At 39.2% G+C, this 17,902-nt stretch overlaps 1 protein-coding gene across 1 annotated transcript in view; it reads right to left on the bottom strand.

Annotated features, from left to right (window-relative positions):
* Positions 1 to 7,563: 7,563 nt before the first annotated feature.
* LOC124789340 (active breakpoint cluster region-related protein) overlaps positions 7,564 to 17,902 on the bottom strand; it is a 134,977-nt gene continuing 124,638 nt past the window's right edge. The window contains exon 16 of the mRNA XM_047256665.1: positions 7,564 to 10,938. Coding sequence (XP_047112621.1) covers positions 10,743 to 10,938 — 196 coding nt within the window. The 3' untranslated portion in view covers positions 7,564 to 10,742. The remainder of the gene's footprint in view (positions 10,939 to 17,902) is intronic.

Below are 17,902 nucleotides of genomic sequence, written 5' to 3'. Positions count from 1 at the left end.
AGCTGCCACAGGCTATCCATTTAAATGTATCAAGACTGCTTAGTATTAGATAAAATCAAGATTTAAATTTGCCATTACCTTAATGAAGAAATTTCTCAAAACTACTCTCAATCCTGGTACAAGGAACTGTGATCCAAATTACCTCATATTTGGAGAAATCACTAATGTTAATGAAAAAACTTGAGTATTAACAATTACTCACTTTGAAGTGTAACTTAAGTCAGTAAATACCTGTTTTAAAGATGGGTGATGATAATCAGCAAAGAAAGGAACCTCCCTATCTTCAGTCATCACTTGCTGCAGTTTAACTATTTCACAGAATGAAATACATGATGTTATACTTAGCTACAAATGATCTTGTGAACATGCTTTTCTTTTTTTCTTCTTGTAGTTGTGTCTTTTTCAAAAAGGAAAGCAACCATGTATTTGTATCATGAACATAACCTATGCATTTCCGAATGAGACGTATAACCACTAAGCTATGTTCTGATAAAATTCAAATTGATGAAGTCTGGCAATTCCTCCTCCCCCTCAGGGCATTGGAGCCTATGCATCTAAAAGAATAGCTACAAGCTTTCAAGGGTGTAATAAAGTGTTGGTTTTTTGAGGACAAATAGATTTTTGTTAATGTTTGTAAAGAGCCAATCTCCTGTGCACACGTTTTGTCTTTAATGGTTTCTGTGTAAGGAAGAAGAAAAATCCCACACAATCTCCAGTTCTTCATTGAAATGTATTAATAATAACTATCATATTCTGCAAAATTGCAGTGAAAATTTAAAGACGATCAGCAATATTGAAATGGCTTGTTGCTGGAACTGAGCACAGTAGGGAAAAATTCTCTTGTTTTTATGAAAGAGCGTGAGCTCATTCACTTTTTTTTGTCTTTCTCTGGTAGTCTATTGTAGCTGACAGACATACTGTGTAAGTTGTGTTTAAATTGTAAAGTTTGCTTGCTTAAAATAATTGCATGTGGTATCTGCTTAGAACTTTTGTAATTGTTTTAATTATACCTACTCTCAATGTTGATAATTACATGATTTTTTGCTATTATATAATTTATTACAGATGGGATCCAGCAAAGTTGGCAGATCATTGTGAAGAGATATGATGACCAAAAACATATTGTGTTCAGTCATTACTTTCTCTTTGCTCATAGCAGTCAGTGACGCTGAGATTAAAGGCCGATCTTGTAAGAGATGTATGGATGATTTGGTCATTTGTCTGTGAACAATGCTGCTATCAGTCTTTGCCCATGTCAGACATTGTCCCCTGTTTCATAATTAGATCATTTACCATCCTACATTGATGTGTTGTCCTCCCGTGATGTTATAAGGGCAACGTAAAAAAAAAAAAAAAAAAGAGGTGCAATGTTTCAATGTGCAAAATCATAGATCAATGCTCTTTCTGACTATCTGTTGCAGATTCCTGGAATATGTTATTTGCTCAAATGTAATTTGGAAAAGGAAAGATCCTTCTCAAAACCTACCAGTAAGAATTTAGGAAGAATCATGGCCGTGAAGTACAGCTTAGAATATTCAAACATATAAACTGTAGGTTCAGGTGAACTGGTGGTTTCTACCCGACCAAGTTTCCCAAGGTTTTTAATGCTGCATCTCACTGATGACCAATATTTGTAGTATATCCCCACGTGTACAATTTGTTTGAATATTTCATAGTGGACGGAATCTAGTAAGCAAGCTCAAAATGCAAGGGTTCATAGGCTATATTGAAAGGACGTCTCCTCTGCAGAAGAACAGGATCTGTCATTACTCGTCCACTAGACTGCAAGTGGCATGTCAATGGTAGATCTAGGCTATTTTGGCAGGCACTGAGGGAACAGAGTGCCACCAGCTGTAGATTGTGGCGCACCCCGGAACAAATGATGCCTTTCGTATAGGCTCTGTGGTCATACTTGGGCTGTTCCAGTGACTGGCAGAAAAGGTTGAGATGACCAGCCTTGTACATGGAGTTTCAACAACGCTCACAATTTGCAGCATTGTTCCAGAACTGATCGTGGCCCTTTGGTTCTCAGTCGAATGGTAGGACTGAGCCAGAGACTTTAAAGGGTAACAATAGCTGCAGGACACCCAGAAGTATCAGTGTGAGATCGAAAGAAATGCCTCCAATAGGTGAGAGTATTGAAAATCTTAATGGTAAACTGACGTAGCATTTGCAACAGAGTGCCCAATTTTGAAGTGCTCATGAAAAGCAGTGAAGCTCACATAATACTAGGTACAGAAAGCTGGTTGAAACCTGAAATAGATAGCAGAGAGGTTTTTGGGGAAAATTTAAATGTATATCATAAGGGTACACAAGTGGTGAATGGAGATGGTGTAGTGCAATAGACAAGAAACTCAAATCCACCGAGATAGAAACTGAAGCTGCATGTGAGATTATTTGGGCAAGACTCAGTATCAGGGATGGGCATAAAATGATAAGTGATCCTTCTATCACCCACAAGACTCACTTCCTGAAGTAACCGAAAACTTTAGAGAAAACCTCGTTTCAGTTGTACATAAGTTCCCAATCCTACAGTGGTTGAGAAAATCACGATATTGTTAGTGGTGGGCATGATAAGACATCCTGTGAAACATTACTAAATGCTTTCTCTGACTACATAGAACAGATAGTTAGGAACTCACTCATCATATATTAGATCCAATGGCAACAAATAGACTGACCCCCTTGAGGGTGTCCACATTGAGACTGGTATCAGTGACCAAGATGTGGTTTGTATGAACCATGATTACCCAAATACAAAGGACACATAAAACAAGTGGAAAGATATACATGTTAAGTAAACTAGATAAAAAGTCAGTAGTCTCTTGAAACTTTCAGCACAGGGCAGGAGCATGTTGAGGAAGTATGGCTCAAGCTTAAAAGAATAGTTGATCATGCACTGGACAGAAATGTCCCCAGTAGAACAGTTCTTAATGGGAGGGAACCTCCATGGTGTGCAGTCATTGTTAAGGAAACTTCTAAAGAAAGGGACTGCTGCACAATATACGTAAAACAAGGCAGAGGACCATAGAAAGAGATAAGCTGAATGAAATTTGTTTTGCTGTCAATGTATGACACCTTCAATGGCTACTACACCAGAATATTGTCAAATGACATTTCACAAAATCCAAAGAAATTCTGGTCGTATGCAAAGGCTGTTAGTGGCAACAAAGTTAGTGTCCAGTCCCTAGTGAATGAGACAAGAACTGAAATTGAGGGTAGTAAAGCAAAAACTGAAATGCGTAACTATGTTTTCAACTGTTCCTTTACGAAGGAAAATGAAGGAGAATTGCCCAAATTTAATCCTTGTACCACTGAAAAGATGAATGAAATGAGCATTAGTCTCTGGTGTTGACAAACAGTTGAAATTATTAAACCTGCACAAAGCTCCAGGACCGATGGAATCCCTGTTGGATTTTATACTAACTTTGCATCCGAGTTAGCCCCTCTTCTAACTATAATCTAGTGCAGATCCCTCGAACAAAAGACTGCAACCAGTTCTTGCAATAAAAGTGCAGGTCACACCCGTCCACAAGAAGGGTAGTAGAAGTGATCCACAAAATTACCATCCAATATCCTTGACTTCAATTTATTGAAGTATCTTAGAACATATTCTGAGCCCAAATATAATGAGCTATCTTGAATAGAATGACCTCCTCAGTGCCAACAAGCATGGATCCCGAAAACATAGATCATATGAAACTCAACTCTAACTTTTTGTGACGACATACTGAAATTTGTTGGGCAAGGCAGTCAGGTAGATGCAGTATTTCTTGGTTTCTGAAAAGCATTTGAGTCAGTAGCGAGCCAGGGTGAGAATCAGACATTTGCCAAAGCTACGATCCCCCTTGAAAATGTCCTCCATGGATATGGACAAATTGATGGGGTTTAAAGTGAAATCCCTTTGACCACAACATAATAGCCCGGAATATTTTATTAATTGTGACAATTCCGGCTGTGAAAGCCTACATATTACAATCAGTACCACACCTACCCTTATTGTCAGATCATATGGGGTAGGGAGGACGCAGCATCTTATCTTGGATGGAGAGTCATCGTCAGATGTAGAAGTAACTTCAGATGTGCCCTATGGAAGTATGTTAGGAACCTTACTCCTCATGTTGTATATTAATAAACTTGCAGACAGTATTAATAGTAACCTCAGACTTTTTGCAGATGATTCAGATATCTGTAATGAAGTGCTATCTGAAAGAAGCTACATAAATATTCAGTCAGATGTTAATAAAATTTCAAAGTAGTGCAAGGGTTAGCAACTTGCTTTGTTGTTGTTGTTGTTGTTGTGGTCTTCAGTCCTGAGACTGGTTTGATGCAGCTCTCCACGCTACTCTATCCTGTGCAAGCTGCTTCATCTCCCAGTACCTACTGCAGCCTACATCCCTCTGAATCTGCTTAGTGTATTCATCCCTTGGTCTCCCTCTACGATTTTCACCCTCCACACTGCCCTCCAATACTAAATTGGTGATCCCTTGATGCCTCAGAACATGTCCTACCAACCGATCCCTTCTTCTAGTCAAATTGTGCCACAAACTCCTCCCCAATCCTATTCAGTACCTCCTCATTTGTTATGTGATCTACCCATCTAATCTTCAGCATTCTTCTGTAGCACCACATTTCAAAAGCTTCTATTCTCTTCTTGTCCAAACTAGTTATCGTCCATGTTTCACTTCCATATATGGCTACACTCCATACAAATACTTTCAGAAACGACTTCCTGACACTTAAATTTCTCTTCTTCAGAAACGCTTTCCTAGCCATTGCCAGTCTACATTTTATATCCTCTCTACTTCGACCATCATCAGTTATTTTGCTCCCCAAATAGCAAAACTCCTTTACTACTTTAAGTGTCTCATTTTCTAATCTAATTCCCTCAGCATCACCTGACTTAATTCGACTACATTCCATTACCCTCGTTTTGCTTTTGTTGATGTTCATCTTATATCCTCCTTTCAAGACACTGTCCATTCCATTCAACTGCTCTTCCAAGTCCTTTGCTGTCTCTGACAGAATTACAATGTCATCGGCGAACCTCAAAGTTTTTATTTCTTCTCCATAGATTTTATAATACCTACACCAAACTTTTCTTTCGTTTCCTTTACTGCTTGCTCAAAATACAGATTGAATAGCAATGGGGAGAGGCTACAACCCTGTCTCACTCCCTTCCCAACCACTGCTTCTCTTTCATGTCCCCTTGACTCTTATAACTGCCATCAGGTTTCTGTACAAATTGTAAATAGCCTTTCGCTCCCTGTATTTTACCCCTGCCACCTTCAGAATTTGAGAGAGTATTCCAGTCAACATTGTCAAAAGCTTTCTCTAAGTCTACAAATGCTAGAAACATAGGTTTGCCTTTTCTTAATCTAGCTTCTAAAATAAGTCGTAGGGTCAGTATTGCCTCACGTGTTCCCATATTTCTACGGAATCCAAACTGATCTTCCTGGAGGTCGGCTTCTACCAGTTTTTCCATTCGTCTGTAAAGAATTCGCGTTAGTATTTTGCAGCCGTGACTTATTAAACTGTCACATCTGTCAACGCCTGCTTTCTTTGGGATTGGAATTATTATATTCTTCTTGAAGTGTGAGGGTGTTTTGCCTGTCTCATACATTTTGCTCACCAGATGGTAGAGTTTTGTCAGGACTGGCTCTCCTGAGGCTGTCAGTAGTTCTGATGGAATGTTGTCTACTCCCGGGGCCTTGTTTCGACTTAGGTCTTTCAGTGCCAACTTGCTTTAATGTCCAGAAATGTAAAATTGTGCACTTAAAAAAAACACCACCAACCTTGTATCCTATGACTATAATGTCAATGAGTCACTGTAGTAATTAGCCAACTTATACAAATACCTGGGTGTAAAACTTTGTAGGGATATGAACTGGAACGATCACATAGGCTCTATTGTGGGTAGAGCAGGTGGTGGACTTCGGTTTATTGGTAGAATACTGGAAATGTGCAATCAGTCTACATAGGAGATTGCTTACAAATCACTTGTGCACTCAGGTCTAGGATATTGTTCAAGTGTGTGCGACTCATAACAAAAAGGACTAACACGGGATACAAAAAGTATACAAAGAAGGGCAGCATGCATGCTCACAGGTTTGTTTGATAAATAGAAAGCGTCACAGAGATACTAAAGGAACTGAAATGGAAGACTCTTGAAGATAGACAAACTATCCCAAGAAACTCTACTAACAAAGTTTCAAGAACTGGCTTTAAATAATGACTCTAGGAATACACTACAATCCCTACGTATCGCTCACATAGGGACCGTGAGGGTAAGATCAGAATAATTACAGCATGCACAGAGGCAGTCAAAGAATCATTCTTCCCGTGCTCCATATGTGAATGGAACGGGAAGAATCTGGTACAATGATAGGTACCCTATGCCAAGTACCTCAAGGTGGTTTGCAGAATATGGAGGTAGATGTAACTGCTAATTTTCTAAATACATATAAGCAATTCACTCTCACAGTGATGAAATTCTTCAATTACAGAATTTTGATTAGTTTCTGCCAATCTTTTTTTTTTGTGGAATTATTGGCATCCTGTAACTGCGTCATGTTTCATAGATTCTGACTTGTACATTTTCCTTTGAGAGGGAAGATCACTGCACCAATCATTTTCTCTCAGAAGTGTCCCAGTTAGTGCTCGGGAAAGTGATAGTGGGTGGATCAGGCATCAAGTCCTGTCACTGGCAGTCCCTTAACTAAGCAAAGACTGTTTATTATTGTAGAATCCCATGTGGCACTTAGGTGAAAACTGATGACCAGGTTGACTACAGTGCCTTGTTTTGAACACTCTTTGATCAGTCACATATTCCACTGACATGACACAGCATCTCTTTCTTTTTAAAACCTATACCACAGCACGGATTACAAAGTATATTTGCATATTGTTAGCAGCAATACAATCATCATGTAGTAACCATGACACTGTACAAGTACTTCCACTAAAATATTGTGAAAGGCTATCAGAAATGTTAAATATGATGGTTGCCCTGTGTACTGTGGAATGATCTTCTTCACAATCCCCACAGATAATGAGCACCACTTTTGATGAAATAGGAAATTAAATCCACTATAGGAAGACTTATTGATAGAACCACATGATGAAAAACCTGTTAGCCTTTTATGTTATTTATTGAGCAAGTCGATTCCTGCTAGTTGGCACAACACAATAAAAATGTATTGTTTTGTGGTTTAGGCACCTAGAACTGAGCAATTCATATCTTTATCCAGTTGTTACATAGTAAAATCTTGAAATGTGAAATAAATTTGCTGCAAAGAATTACTAAGCAACAGAAGAAGAATACTTATTTTAGAAACTACTGCAACAGCAACATTTCCTTTACTCATTTCTATTTTCATTTCTCTCTTGGGGAGATACTGTATACAAGTTTTTAAAACTAGAACAGTTTTCAAAACTCCAATTTGGCTCCCACGTTTTTATGTGCCTATTATCAGCCTCTGACATATCTTTCACCAGTCTTTCCTCTTATATCGCATACAGAATAAACAATTAGGTTCGTCTGTGATTAATAAAACAGTTCAATGAACTATTGATCTATGTTTATTCACAGCTGCTTTCTTTTGGATACATAACATCAATAAAAAAAATACAATATATAAAAAAAGTTTAAGACTCACAACATATTATATATGTGCACAAAATGTTCTTTGCATTTATGGATTAAACTGCCTTTGGCATACCTCTTTATATCACAAAAGCTACCTCCAAATGATGGATGATTTTTGGGAATGTTGCATAACTGGAATCACATGATTCTATTTTTGTAAACATCATAAAAAGCACAAAAACAGTATGTAATGATAATTGTAACAATATTGGTCCCTTAATACTAAGTTTTTTTTTACAGGGACAATCATAAGCCATGATTCCACTGAAAGATACAAATAAAGCAACTAATAGACACAAGTAATTAAATGCTTCTCATGTGTTCTATTAATTTACTGCTGAGCTGGAAGAGTCAACTAGATGTACAAACACTGCCAACAAAATGGCTGACTATACAGGTAACATTTTACAATGGTAGTAAAAAATTATGTGCCACTAGTTTTACATTAAAAGCAGAGCGACTGGAAGAGAGTGAAGTCGTTCAAGATTGTCTGAAGATTGGTAACTCAATTATTTGTATTCCAGAAGGCACTACTCAACACATCTCTCTTTACAGGTATTCAGCCTGTACCCTGCAACTCTGTGGCAAGACTTATAGATACTCAGACAAGATTAAATACCCTTACAGTCTATTTGAGACAAAATGTCTGTTACTATAAAAGGCTGCACTAAAGCATCACAGACATTACAAGAAATTAAAAGTCCAATATTAACAAGAAAGGCAATTTAACAGAATAATTATGTACACGTTAATTTCACTGGCATGAATGCAATAGTTCAGTATGGCATTTGTAGGATATGAAATTTTTCGAGAAAACAGATAAAATAAAAACAATAAATGAAAAACCATTAAACTAATTTATTCTGGAATGAATAAATATTCACAGAGCTACAACAAAGTGAAGTTTACTAAGAGTTTCCATCACCTAAAAATGAGAAAAGTACTGTCCCTCATTTTGATAGAAAAAATATTATTCCACAAACAGTTCATTTAACTTTTTCCTCTTAGTCATACATGTGGCTGCAGCTTTCAAACACAACATGTAAATTACACTATTGCAAGTTATGCATTGGTGGCTATATTTCTAGCCAATATGCTTGTAGGGAGAGGAAAATAAAATGCTCCATGAAGTCTGTTTTCATGGATGCGATTTGTTTTCGAATCACGTAATCAGCTCACACACTTATTCAAACCATAATATATTATAATGGTCACGCATTCTCTACACATTTTTCCTAATATTAAACTCAAATGTATCTGGTTGCAAGATGTCTACAAAACAGACTGGTAAGTAACAAAAAATATCTGCTTCCAAGTATTATATTCCATAGAGTTACTCAATACAGTTTCAGACAACTGCAATGTTGAACCAAGATTTTTAAAATTAAATCAAAGATCTAGTATTATTGTAAAGTTTATATATTGGAATAATTTTCAAATTCATTAAACACAAAACTGTTAAATACTGTGGTTATGTCACAACACCCACAATAATATATTATTTACATTTCAACAAAAATTAAAAATGGACATTATGGTGAGTTCAGTTCCTATAATGTAACTTTTTGTTTTATTTAGAACAGTCTTGCAAATGGCAGGATATAGTCACGTCAGAATCATTATGTTTTGCTGTATATCTAGTAAATTCTACTAAATTCAGTAGTAGAACAGATAAAGATGATCAAATGCATTCCACAACAAAAACCAACCTAAAACCAGTAAAAGGCCCTATTTAATTATTCTTGACATGTTAACACTAAATTGACAGGCTTGCGACTGCATTTTGGGAGAATCCAACAGAACAACTGTAACACTGTGATATTATATTACTTGTTTACATTAAGCTCTTCAGCCCGTACCTTTCTTTCATTGTCAAACCAATCAAATGTACAAAATTAAATCTAATCATGAGTTTTCATGTGACTCAAATACTCTTGTTAGCTGCCCGAGTGTTAAAACTATTCTTTTATGTGTTGTTCTTGTTTGTTTGTTTGCACCCCCTTCAGTACTGATTTGTTCCCCAGCTCTGGTGATACAGTAGCTAATTTCATAGTACTACACATCAAACTGCAACATACCAGCAAAGTTTTATGGTTATCCATTATTATGAATACCAACAGTTTTTGCCTGGCAACAAGTTCCCATTCTCCTCGTACTTTAATAATTTCTTTAGTACTAAATGATCAGCACTGCTGTTATTCATCATGAATGAAGTCTCCATTAAACATTTCAACATTAATCACTCCATACTATTGGCTAATGTATAATATGTTACAAGAGTTCAAATATGATCTTCGTATGAAAGTTAAGACTTCACATCCTCTTCAATAGCTCCAAAAATAAAATTTAATCAACCAATCCATTTTTCAATATTACCAACATGTGACAACAAATATTTTTAAAAAAATGTTGGTGTATAATCCACATTTTTTGTGCTAGGGCATGTACTAAATTTTCAGCTGCAGCCACACTAACTGTTGCTCAATATCTCACATTGGTTGTCAATGTGATGTGAAGATTTTTAAATCCTACAAAAAAGTCACAGTATAAAATGGTATCCACCAAATTCAGAAGACATGTGGAAGAATGAGAGAGGGGAAACCTAACAATCATTTCATTTCATATTTTGAGCTTGTCAAGCAAACTTCCCCCATGTTCTGTTTACATCTTCCCATAATTATAAAATGTTACATATAAAGAGATACAAAAACACATATATACAGTAAACAAGAAATCAAAATTATAAGTAAAAATACATTTTGAAACATAACACAGATTGTCATCCTCATTAATAAATTACTGCTTACAGAACATACAATTTAAACAGCTACCATTCTGTCTACTAATAAATTTTTGCTCTGGTACATGACTAGATCATTCAAGTAATTACAAGTGTATAAACAGCTACTGTATCTATTTACTTATTATTATGTTATGATTATCTGCACCGCAATCACAAAAAGAGTTCCATATACAAAATACATGTGTACTATATAGAAATTTTTATACAAATATTTATGGAACATTATATTGCAATAATTACAAGAATTACATCTTTCCATCTGACCCGTAGTTATACATCTAAACAAGCACCTCAACTTTGTGAGAAGTCTTTAAGAAAATAATACAGTATTCCAGCTTGTGCCATAACATCTACTGTACTAGCTGCCAATTGGTCCCTCTGTTTGGAAGACTCAGATTTAGCTGAACCAGGTCGAAGTAATGTAGGTCCAAATACTGTAGCAAGATTATGTAGAGACATTTTGTTCTGGCTTTCATGCTGATTGATCCTTGAAAAATAAATAATTATAATTATTTTTATTGCATCTATAAAGGTAATTAATTACAGCTACTAATGTAATTGGTCTTGCATAAATGTACAGAGTACAGACTTACTATGTTTTGTTACAAGACCAGTGACATTTTAGAAACTATTTCATGATAAACACAATTAGGTTCCACCTATGAGGTTGACCCACACTGAGCGACTCAAGATGTATGAGATGAGACGAGGCAGTAGGGGTACAGGGTGGGTGCACCCATGCATGTGCAAATTTAAAATAATAACCTTTCAAGAATTCATTAAGTAAATTACTTACTGCATGAGCAAAACTAAATTATTTAATACTGTAAACTGATAGCTTAAAACTAAAGCATGATTTCAGTTTTATTTTTCGGCCCGGCATAATTTAAAATTACTTTGAAGTGCCAGTCATATCGCAAACAACACAGGTACACTTGTATCAGAAAAAGAAAGTAAATGGAAGCTAGTTGTTTATGGGGCAACTCCCAAACAAACAGTCAGTCAGCAAATGTGCTTGTTTGTGCCCCCTATTCTCTTTATCATTTTTGTATTCCCCTACCAATACATTTGGGGATGATGCTTGCAGCATATAATGTAACTGTAGTGATTTATTTTTGTGGTGTGTTTTGTTTCTCTGTATGGTATATTTATTTTATGCAAACAAACATTTGAAATTACACAAAAAAAGTTTGGATGTTACATGGAAAGTTCAGTCTTTTGCATGACTAAACATATTAATTTCGGTGCTTGATGCTGGAATATTTCATCACAGAAATAACCATTAGTGTGATTAAAGAACTACATTTGTCTCCAAGCAATTCAAGAACAATGAAATGAATGGTTGGTTGGTTGGTTTGTGGGATTAAAGGGACCAGACTGCTATGGTCATCGGTCCCTGAAATGAATGTTTGTTAAGAAAAACACTATGTGCAACAGGAAAGTAATTGCTCATCTACACTATGTATCAGATGGGTAAAATATATCTTTACATGCTAACAGGATATCAGAGTTAGACATGTAGATAAACAACACAAAATCAGTATTAAGCAGGTCTACTGTTTATTATTAGTAATAATTAACATTATCATTCTTCTGTTACAAACTGTTGAGATAAGAATTTCCTTCCAAAAGCTGAGTCCAATCTGTTCCATTGAAAAAGTGAAAACAAGGTGAATACAAGTGCTTTCACTGCTAAGGATAGTTTAGTGGCTTCTCTTTGGGTTCACGAATATCAGAACACCAAGAAGACACTGACTGACATTTTGAGGGACTCCCCTGTGTGATTTGTAAAACCACTGCCATCATGAACAACATAGGAATGTAACAATATTATGAGAAGGAAAGTTACTACTCACCATATAGCAGAGAATCAGAGTCACCAAAAGGTACAACAAAAAGATTCTCACAATTAAAGCTTTCGGCCATTAAGGCCTTTGACCCACCCACCCACACACACACACACACACACACACACACACACACACTACTGGGTGGAGGGTGGGGTGCAGTGAGTTACCTCAGGTTTAGGCCACAAAGGTTACTGGAGCGAAGGATGCGCTGTAAGGATAGCTCCCATCTGTGCAGCTCAGAAAAACTGGTGGTGGTGGGGAGGATTCAAATGGCACAGGTTATCAAGCAGCCATTGAAAATCGTGTATGTTGTGCTCTGCAGCATGTTGTTCCACTGATTAGTCCACCTTGTTTTTGGCAACAGTTTGGAGGTGGCCATTAATTCTAATTGACAGCTGGTTGGTTGTCACACCAATGTAAAATGCTGGGCAGTGTTTGCAGCACAGCTGGGATATAACATGGATGTTTTCACAAGTGGCCTGGCCTCTGATGAGATAGGATAAGCCTGTGATGGCACTGGAGTAGGTGTTGCTTGGTGCGTGGGTTGGGCAGGTCTTGCATCTAGGTTTTCCACAGGGGTATCACCCCTGTGGCAGAAAACTGGAGGAGGGAGTGGCAAAAGGATGGACTAGGATGTTGTGGAGGTTGGGTGGATGACACAACACCACTTTAAGAAGAGTGGCAAGGATCTTGGATAGGATGTCCCTCATATCAGGGCATGATGATAGATAATCAAAGCCCTGACAAAGGATATGGTTTATCTGCCCCAGTTGGGGGTGGTATTAAGTAACAGGGCACTTCTTTATGGTTGGTTCTTGGGATGAATGTGAGGATCAGATGTGTGTGAGGATATGGCACCAGAGATCTGTTTGTGAAATAAAACAGAAGGTATTACCTGTACGCAAAGGCCTTTGTGAGGCCTACATCATACTGGATGAGGGAGTTCTCATCACTGCAAATGCGTCATCACAGGGGAGTAGACACATGCTGAAATCCTTAGGTCCTTCCCAGAACCTCTCCCCTGAATCCATGTCCCTACTCACCCCAGCAATAGTCTGACACCTACCTTCTACATGTTCCCCAAAACCCACAAAACCAATGATCCTGGGCTCCCATTGCGGTTAATTACATTGGACCCACAAAAAGAATTTCGACCCTTGTCAACATCTCCAACCAACTGTCTAAAACCTAGCCTCTCACACCAAAGATACCAACCACTCCCTGCACCAGCTCTCCACCAAGTGAGGTGGCACAGTGGTTAGTACACCAAACTTGCATTCAGGAGGATGAGAGTTTAAACCCACCTCCGGCCATCCTGATTTTTGTTTTCCGTGGTTTCTCTAAATCGCTTCAAGCAAATGCCAGGACCGTTCCTTTGACAAGCCACACACAATTTCCTTGCCCATCTTTCCCTAATCCAATGGGACCGATTACATGTTTGGCCCCCTCCTCCAAATCAACCAACCAACCACTGGCTCTCCACCATCTCCACAACCACCTCCCAGATCCCTGCTCTGCACTGCTGATGCAACCTCCCTATACACAGAAAACCCACCACTTCATTCCTAACCCACAACTGCTTCATCTTTGAAGAGAAGGTATACAAACAATTTTGTGGCATAGTCATGGGTACCCAAATGGCACTCTCCTATGCCAAACTCTTCATAGGCCACAAAGAGGAAACATTCCTAACGTCCCAAAACTCCAAACTCTTGGTCTGGTTCAGGTTTATTGATGACATCTTCATAATCTGGGCCCAAGGCCAGGACACCTTATTCTCATTTCTAAACAACCTCAAAACCTTCGTTTCCATCCACTTCACGTGGTCCTTTACCCATTGTGCTACCTTCCTATATCGGTATCCTCCTCTCAGATGGCTCTATCCAAAACTCGAGCCACATCAAACTCACCAATCACCAACAGTATCTGCACTTTAGATAGCTGCTGCCCCTTCGACACCACAAAATCCCTTCCTAACAGCCTGGCCACCCATGGTCGATGCATTTACAGTGATGAAAACTCCCTCACCCAGTATGCTGAAGGCCTCTCAGAAGCCTTCATACAGGCAATATCCTCCAGACCTAATTCACAAGCAAACCTCCTGTGCCATATCCTCACACACACACACACACACACACACACACACACACACACACACACACACACGATCATCACATCTATCTCAAGAACCAACCATAAAGAAGTGCCCCCTTGTCACCCAATACCAAGCCCTGGTCTATGACATCTTGTGCCTAGTCGTCTGCCATTTGTCTCCTCCACCTGCACCACTACCTAGCCCATAGACAGTTACTATGCAATCCCCACTACTTACACCTCATCACTCAAATTGAAATCCTGACACTCCAGCACCTACAAGAACATTCCAACCACCTGCACAAGCTATCTAGCCTGCTGACATCCTACTCCCACCGTGAGGCACCACTATTCAACCCTTATCCTACCCATTGTGTTCCTCCTCGTCAACCCCTCATAGCACAAAGACCATTGGTAGCTGACCTTTTCAACCTACCACATCCTCCAAAATGCCCTACCGACACTGTGTGAAATCCAGAGCCGAAACAATCCCTGAAAACTGTTGTTAATCTTTGCACCAAAATCCTCTGTCACACAGAGCTTTTAGTCCAATCCAAAGACCTCACATTCAGCCCTATTCCCAGGTTTAACCATGTTGTACATGTGAAAGACCCACTCTCCTCCTTCTGCTCCCTACAGTGGAAACACTTCTTTGCCATCAACCCCTCCAACCAAAGCCAATCCCATTCCAACATCGATCCTGCCTGTCCAAATTCATACCACTATCTCACTAGGACCCTTCCACGTTCCCACCTAATCATCTCCTGGTCACCTTCCAGGAACTTCTAACTTCCAACCTGGCCTCACCATACTTTCCCAGATCCCTCCCTAAGAACAAACCCTTTCAACAGAGGAAAGGATTGCCCTACACAACCTAAAAACGGATCCTGACCCGATCATCCTCCCGGCAGGCAAAGGTTCCACCACTGTTGTGATGAATCAGAGTGACTACCTGACAGAAGGCTCCAGCCAGTTGTCCTACACTTCCACCGAAAAGGTCTACCAAAGTGACCCCATCCCAGTAGTTCAACACACCTCCAAATCACTACTGAAATACTCAGACCCTTCCCAGAATCTCTCCCATGAATCCATCTCCCTACTCACGTCAACAGCCCACACACCCAACTTCTACATGCTCCCCAAAACCCACAAACCAAACTTAATCCTGGGTGCCACATTGTGGCTGGTTACAGTGTCCCCACTGAAAGAATCTCGGTCCTTGATGATCAACATCCCCAACCAATTGCCCAAAGGTAGCCTCCAACATTAAACACACCAACCACTTCCTGCAGCAGCTCTCCACCATTCCCATACCCTTACCTCCCAGATCCCTACTTTGCACTGTTGATGCAACCTGCCTACGCACCATCACCTCTCATGCCCATGGCCTTGCTGTGATTGAACATTACCTCTCCCTATGCTCTGCAGATTCCAAACCCACCACTTCATTCCTTATACACTTAACCAACTACATCCTAGCCCACACCTTTGAAGGAAACGTATACAAACAATTTCGTGGCACAGCCATGGGCACCTGGATGGCACCCTCCTATGCCAACCTCTTCATAGGACACCTAGAGGAAACACTCCTAGCTTCCCAAAACCCAGATCTGGTTCAGGTTTATTGATGACGTATTTATAATTTGGACCCAATGCCAGGACACCTTATCATCATTGCTCCACAACCTCAACACCTTCTCTCTTATCCACTTCATCTGGTCCTCCTCCACTCTTTGCGCTACCTTCCTTGATGTCGATCTCCTCCTCTCAGGTGGCTCCATCCACAACTCGGTCCAAATCAAACCCACAAATCACCAATAGTACCTGCACTTTGACAGCTGCCACCGCTTACACACTACAAAATCCGTCCAATACAGCCTGTTTACCCACGGTGGACGCAATTGCAGTGATGAGAACTCCCTCATACAGTATGCTGTAGGCCTCACAAAGGCTTTTGCAGACAGGCAATCCCTCCTAACCTAATTCACAAACAGATGTCAGTGCTATGTCCTTTCACAAACTGATCCTCAAATCTATCCCAAGAACCAACCACAAAAAAGCACCCCGTTGTCACCTAATACCACCCTGGACTGAAACTACTGAACCACATTCTTTGTGAGGGTTTTGAATATTTATCATCATGCCTTGAAATGAGGAACATTCTACCCAAGATACTTCCAACCCCTCACAAAATGGTGTTCTGCAGCACACCCAACCTCCACAACATCCTAGTCCATCCTTATGCCACTCCCTCCCCCAATTCCCTGCCACAGGGATAACACCCCTGATGCAAGACCTGCCCAATCCACCCACTGAGCACCACCTACTCCATTTCTGTCACAGGCTTATCCTACCCCATCAGAGACCAGGTCACCTGTGAAAGCAGCCATTTTATATATCAGCTCTGCTGCAACCACTGCACAGCATTTTACATTGGTATGACAACCAAACAACTGTGAACTAGAACGAATGGCCACCACCAAACTGTTGCCACAAACAACCAGTGGCACAGCATGCAGCAAGCACATTTCACTGTGCCATCTGGATCCTCCCCACTACCATTACCACCAGCATTTCTGAGCTGCGCAGATGGGAGCTATCCTTAAAGTGCATCGTTCGCTCCTGTAAGCTCTGTGGCCTAACCTCAGGTAACGCACTACCCCTGCCCCCCCCCCCCCCAATTTGTGTGTGTTTGTGTGTGTGTGTGTTTGTTTGTTTGGGGGGGGGGGCATGTTTTTCCTACATGCTTGATAAAGTTGGTGCATTCTGAAAGCTAGCCAAATTCTGTATCTTTGTCTGTGTACCTACCAATGACACAGTGTTTCTGCCTTTCAGTGAGTTGTCTCCTACATTCCTAAATAATTCATAATTTTCAACCAGAATTTTCAATACATTATATACTTTTCTTCATCGTACACGAACTTCTGGTCTTCTTCTGTTGTTCAAGGAAACAGGTCTACCACTTACATGCCTTAATAAAATTTTACAAATCTCAGTGGATGGATGAAATGTTATTTATAAATATTTCAGAGTTCTGAAATCTCAGCCACAGTCTACTAAAGAAATTAATGAACCAATCATACTTGATATGGGCAGTTGCAGTATTCATATCATGCATGGTGCATCTAAATGTGGAATTGAAGCCACTAATTTGAGTACTGTTCAATTTTTAAGGTCAAGTTATTATTTGTTTAAACATGTACCAACTTGTCGTGGTCAGTTAACAGAGCATTCAGGATTAAATCTTTATGTTTTTTTTAAAAAAAAAAAAAAAAAAAAAAAAAAAAAAAAAAAATTGTGCAGTCCATAGTTGGGTAGAAATTATCAGGAATTTTAAAAAAAATGGTGGAGGGTCAACAAGACGATAGAAAAGAACTGATTAGCACCAGCTACAAAATTGTAACTGGGGCTCTTTCAGATCCTTTTCTGCCAGTGAAGTTAAAGTTCTTTCAGTCATTGTCACCCTAGTCACAACAATCCCACAAGAATATCAAACTAACACTCCTA

Source organism: Schistocerca piceifrons, chromosome 1 (assembly GCF_021461385.2).
Source record: "Schistocerca piceifrons isolate TAMUIC-IGC-003096 chromosome 1, iqSchPice1.1, whole genome shotgun sequence".
Classification (NCBI taxonomy): Eukaryota; Metazoa; Arthropoda; class Insecta; order Orthoptera; family Acrididae; genus Schistocerca; species Schistocerca piceifrons.
The sequence above is the reverse complement of the archived record's forward strand: the minus strand, read 5'-3'. Positions and strand labels throughout refer to the sequence as shown.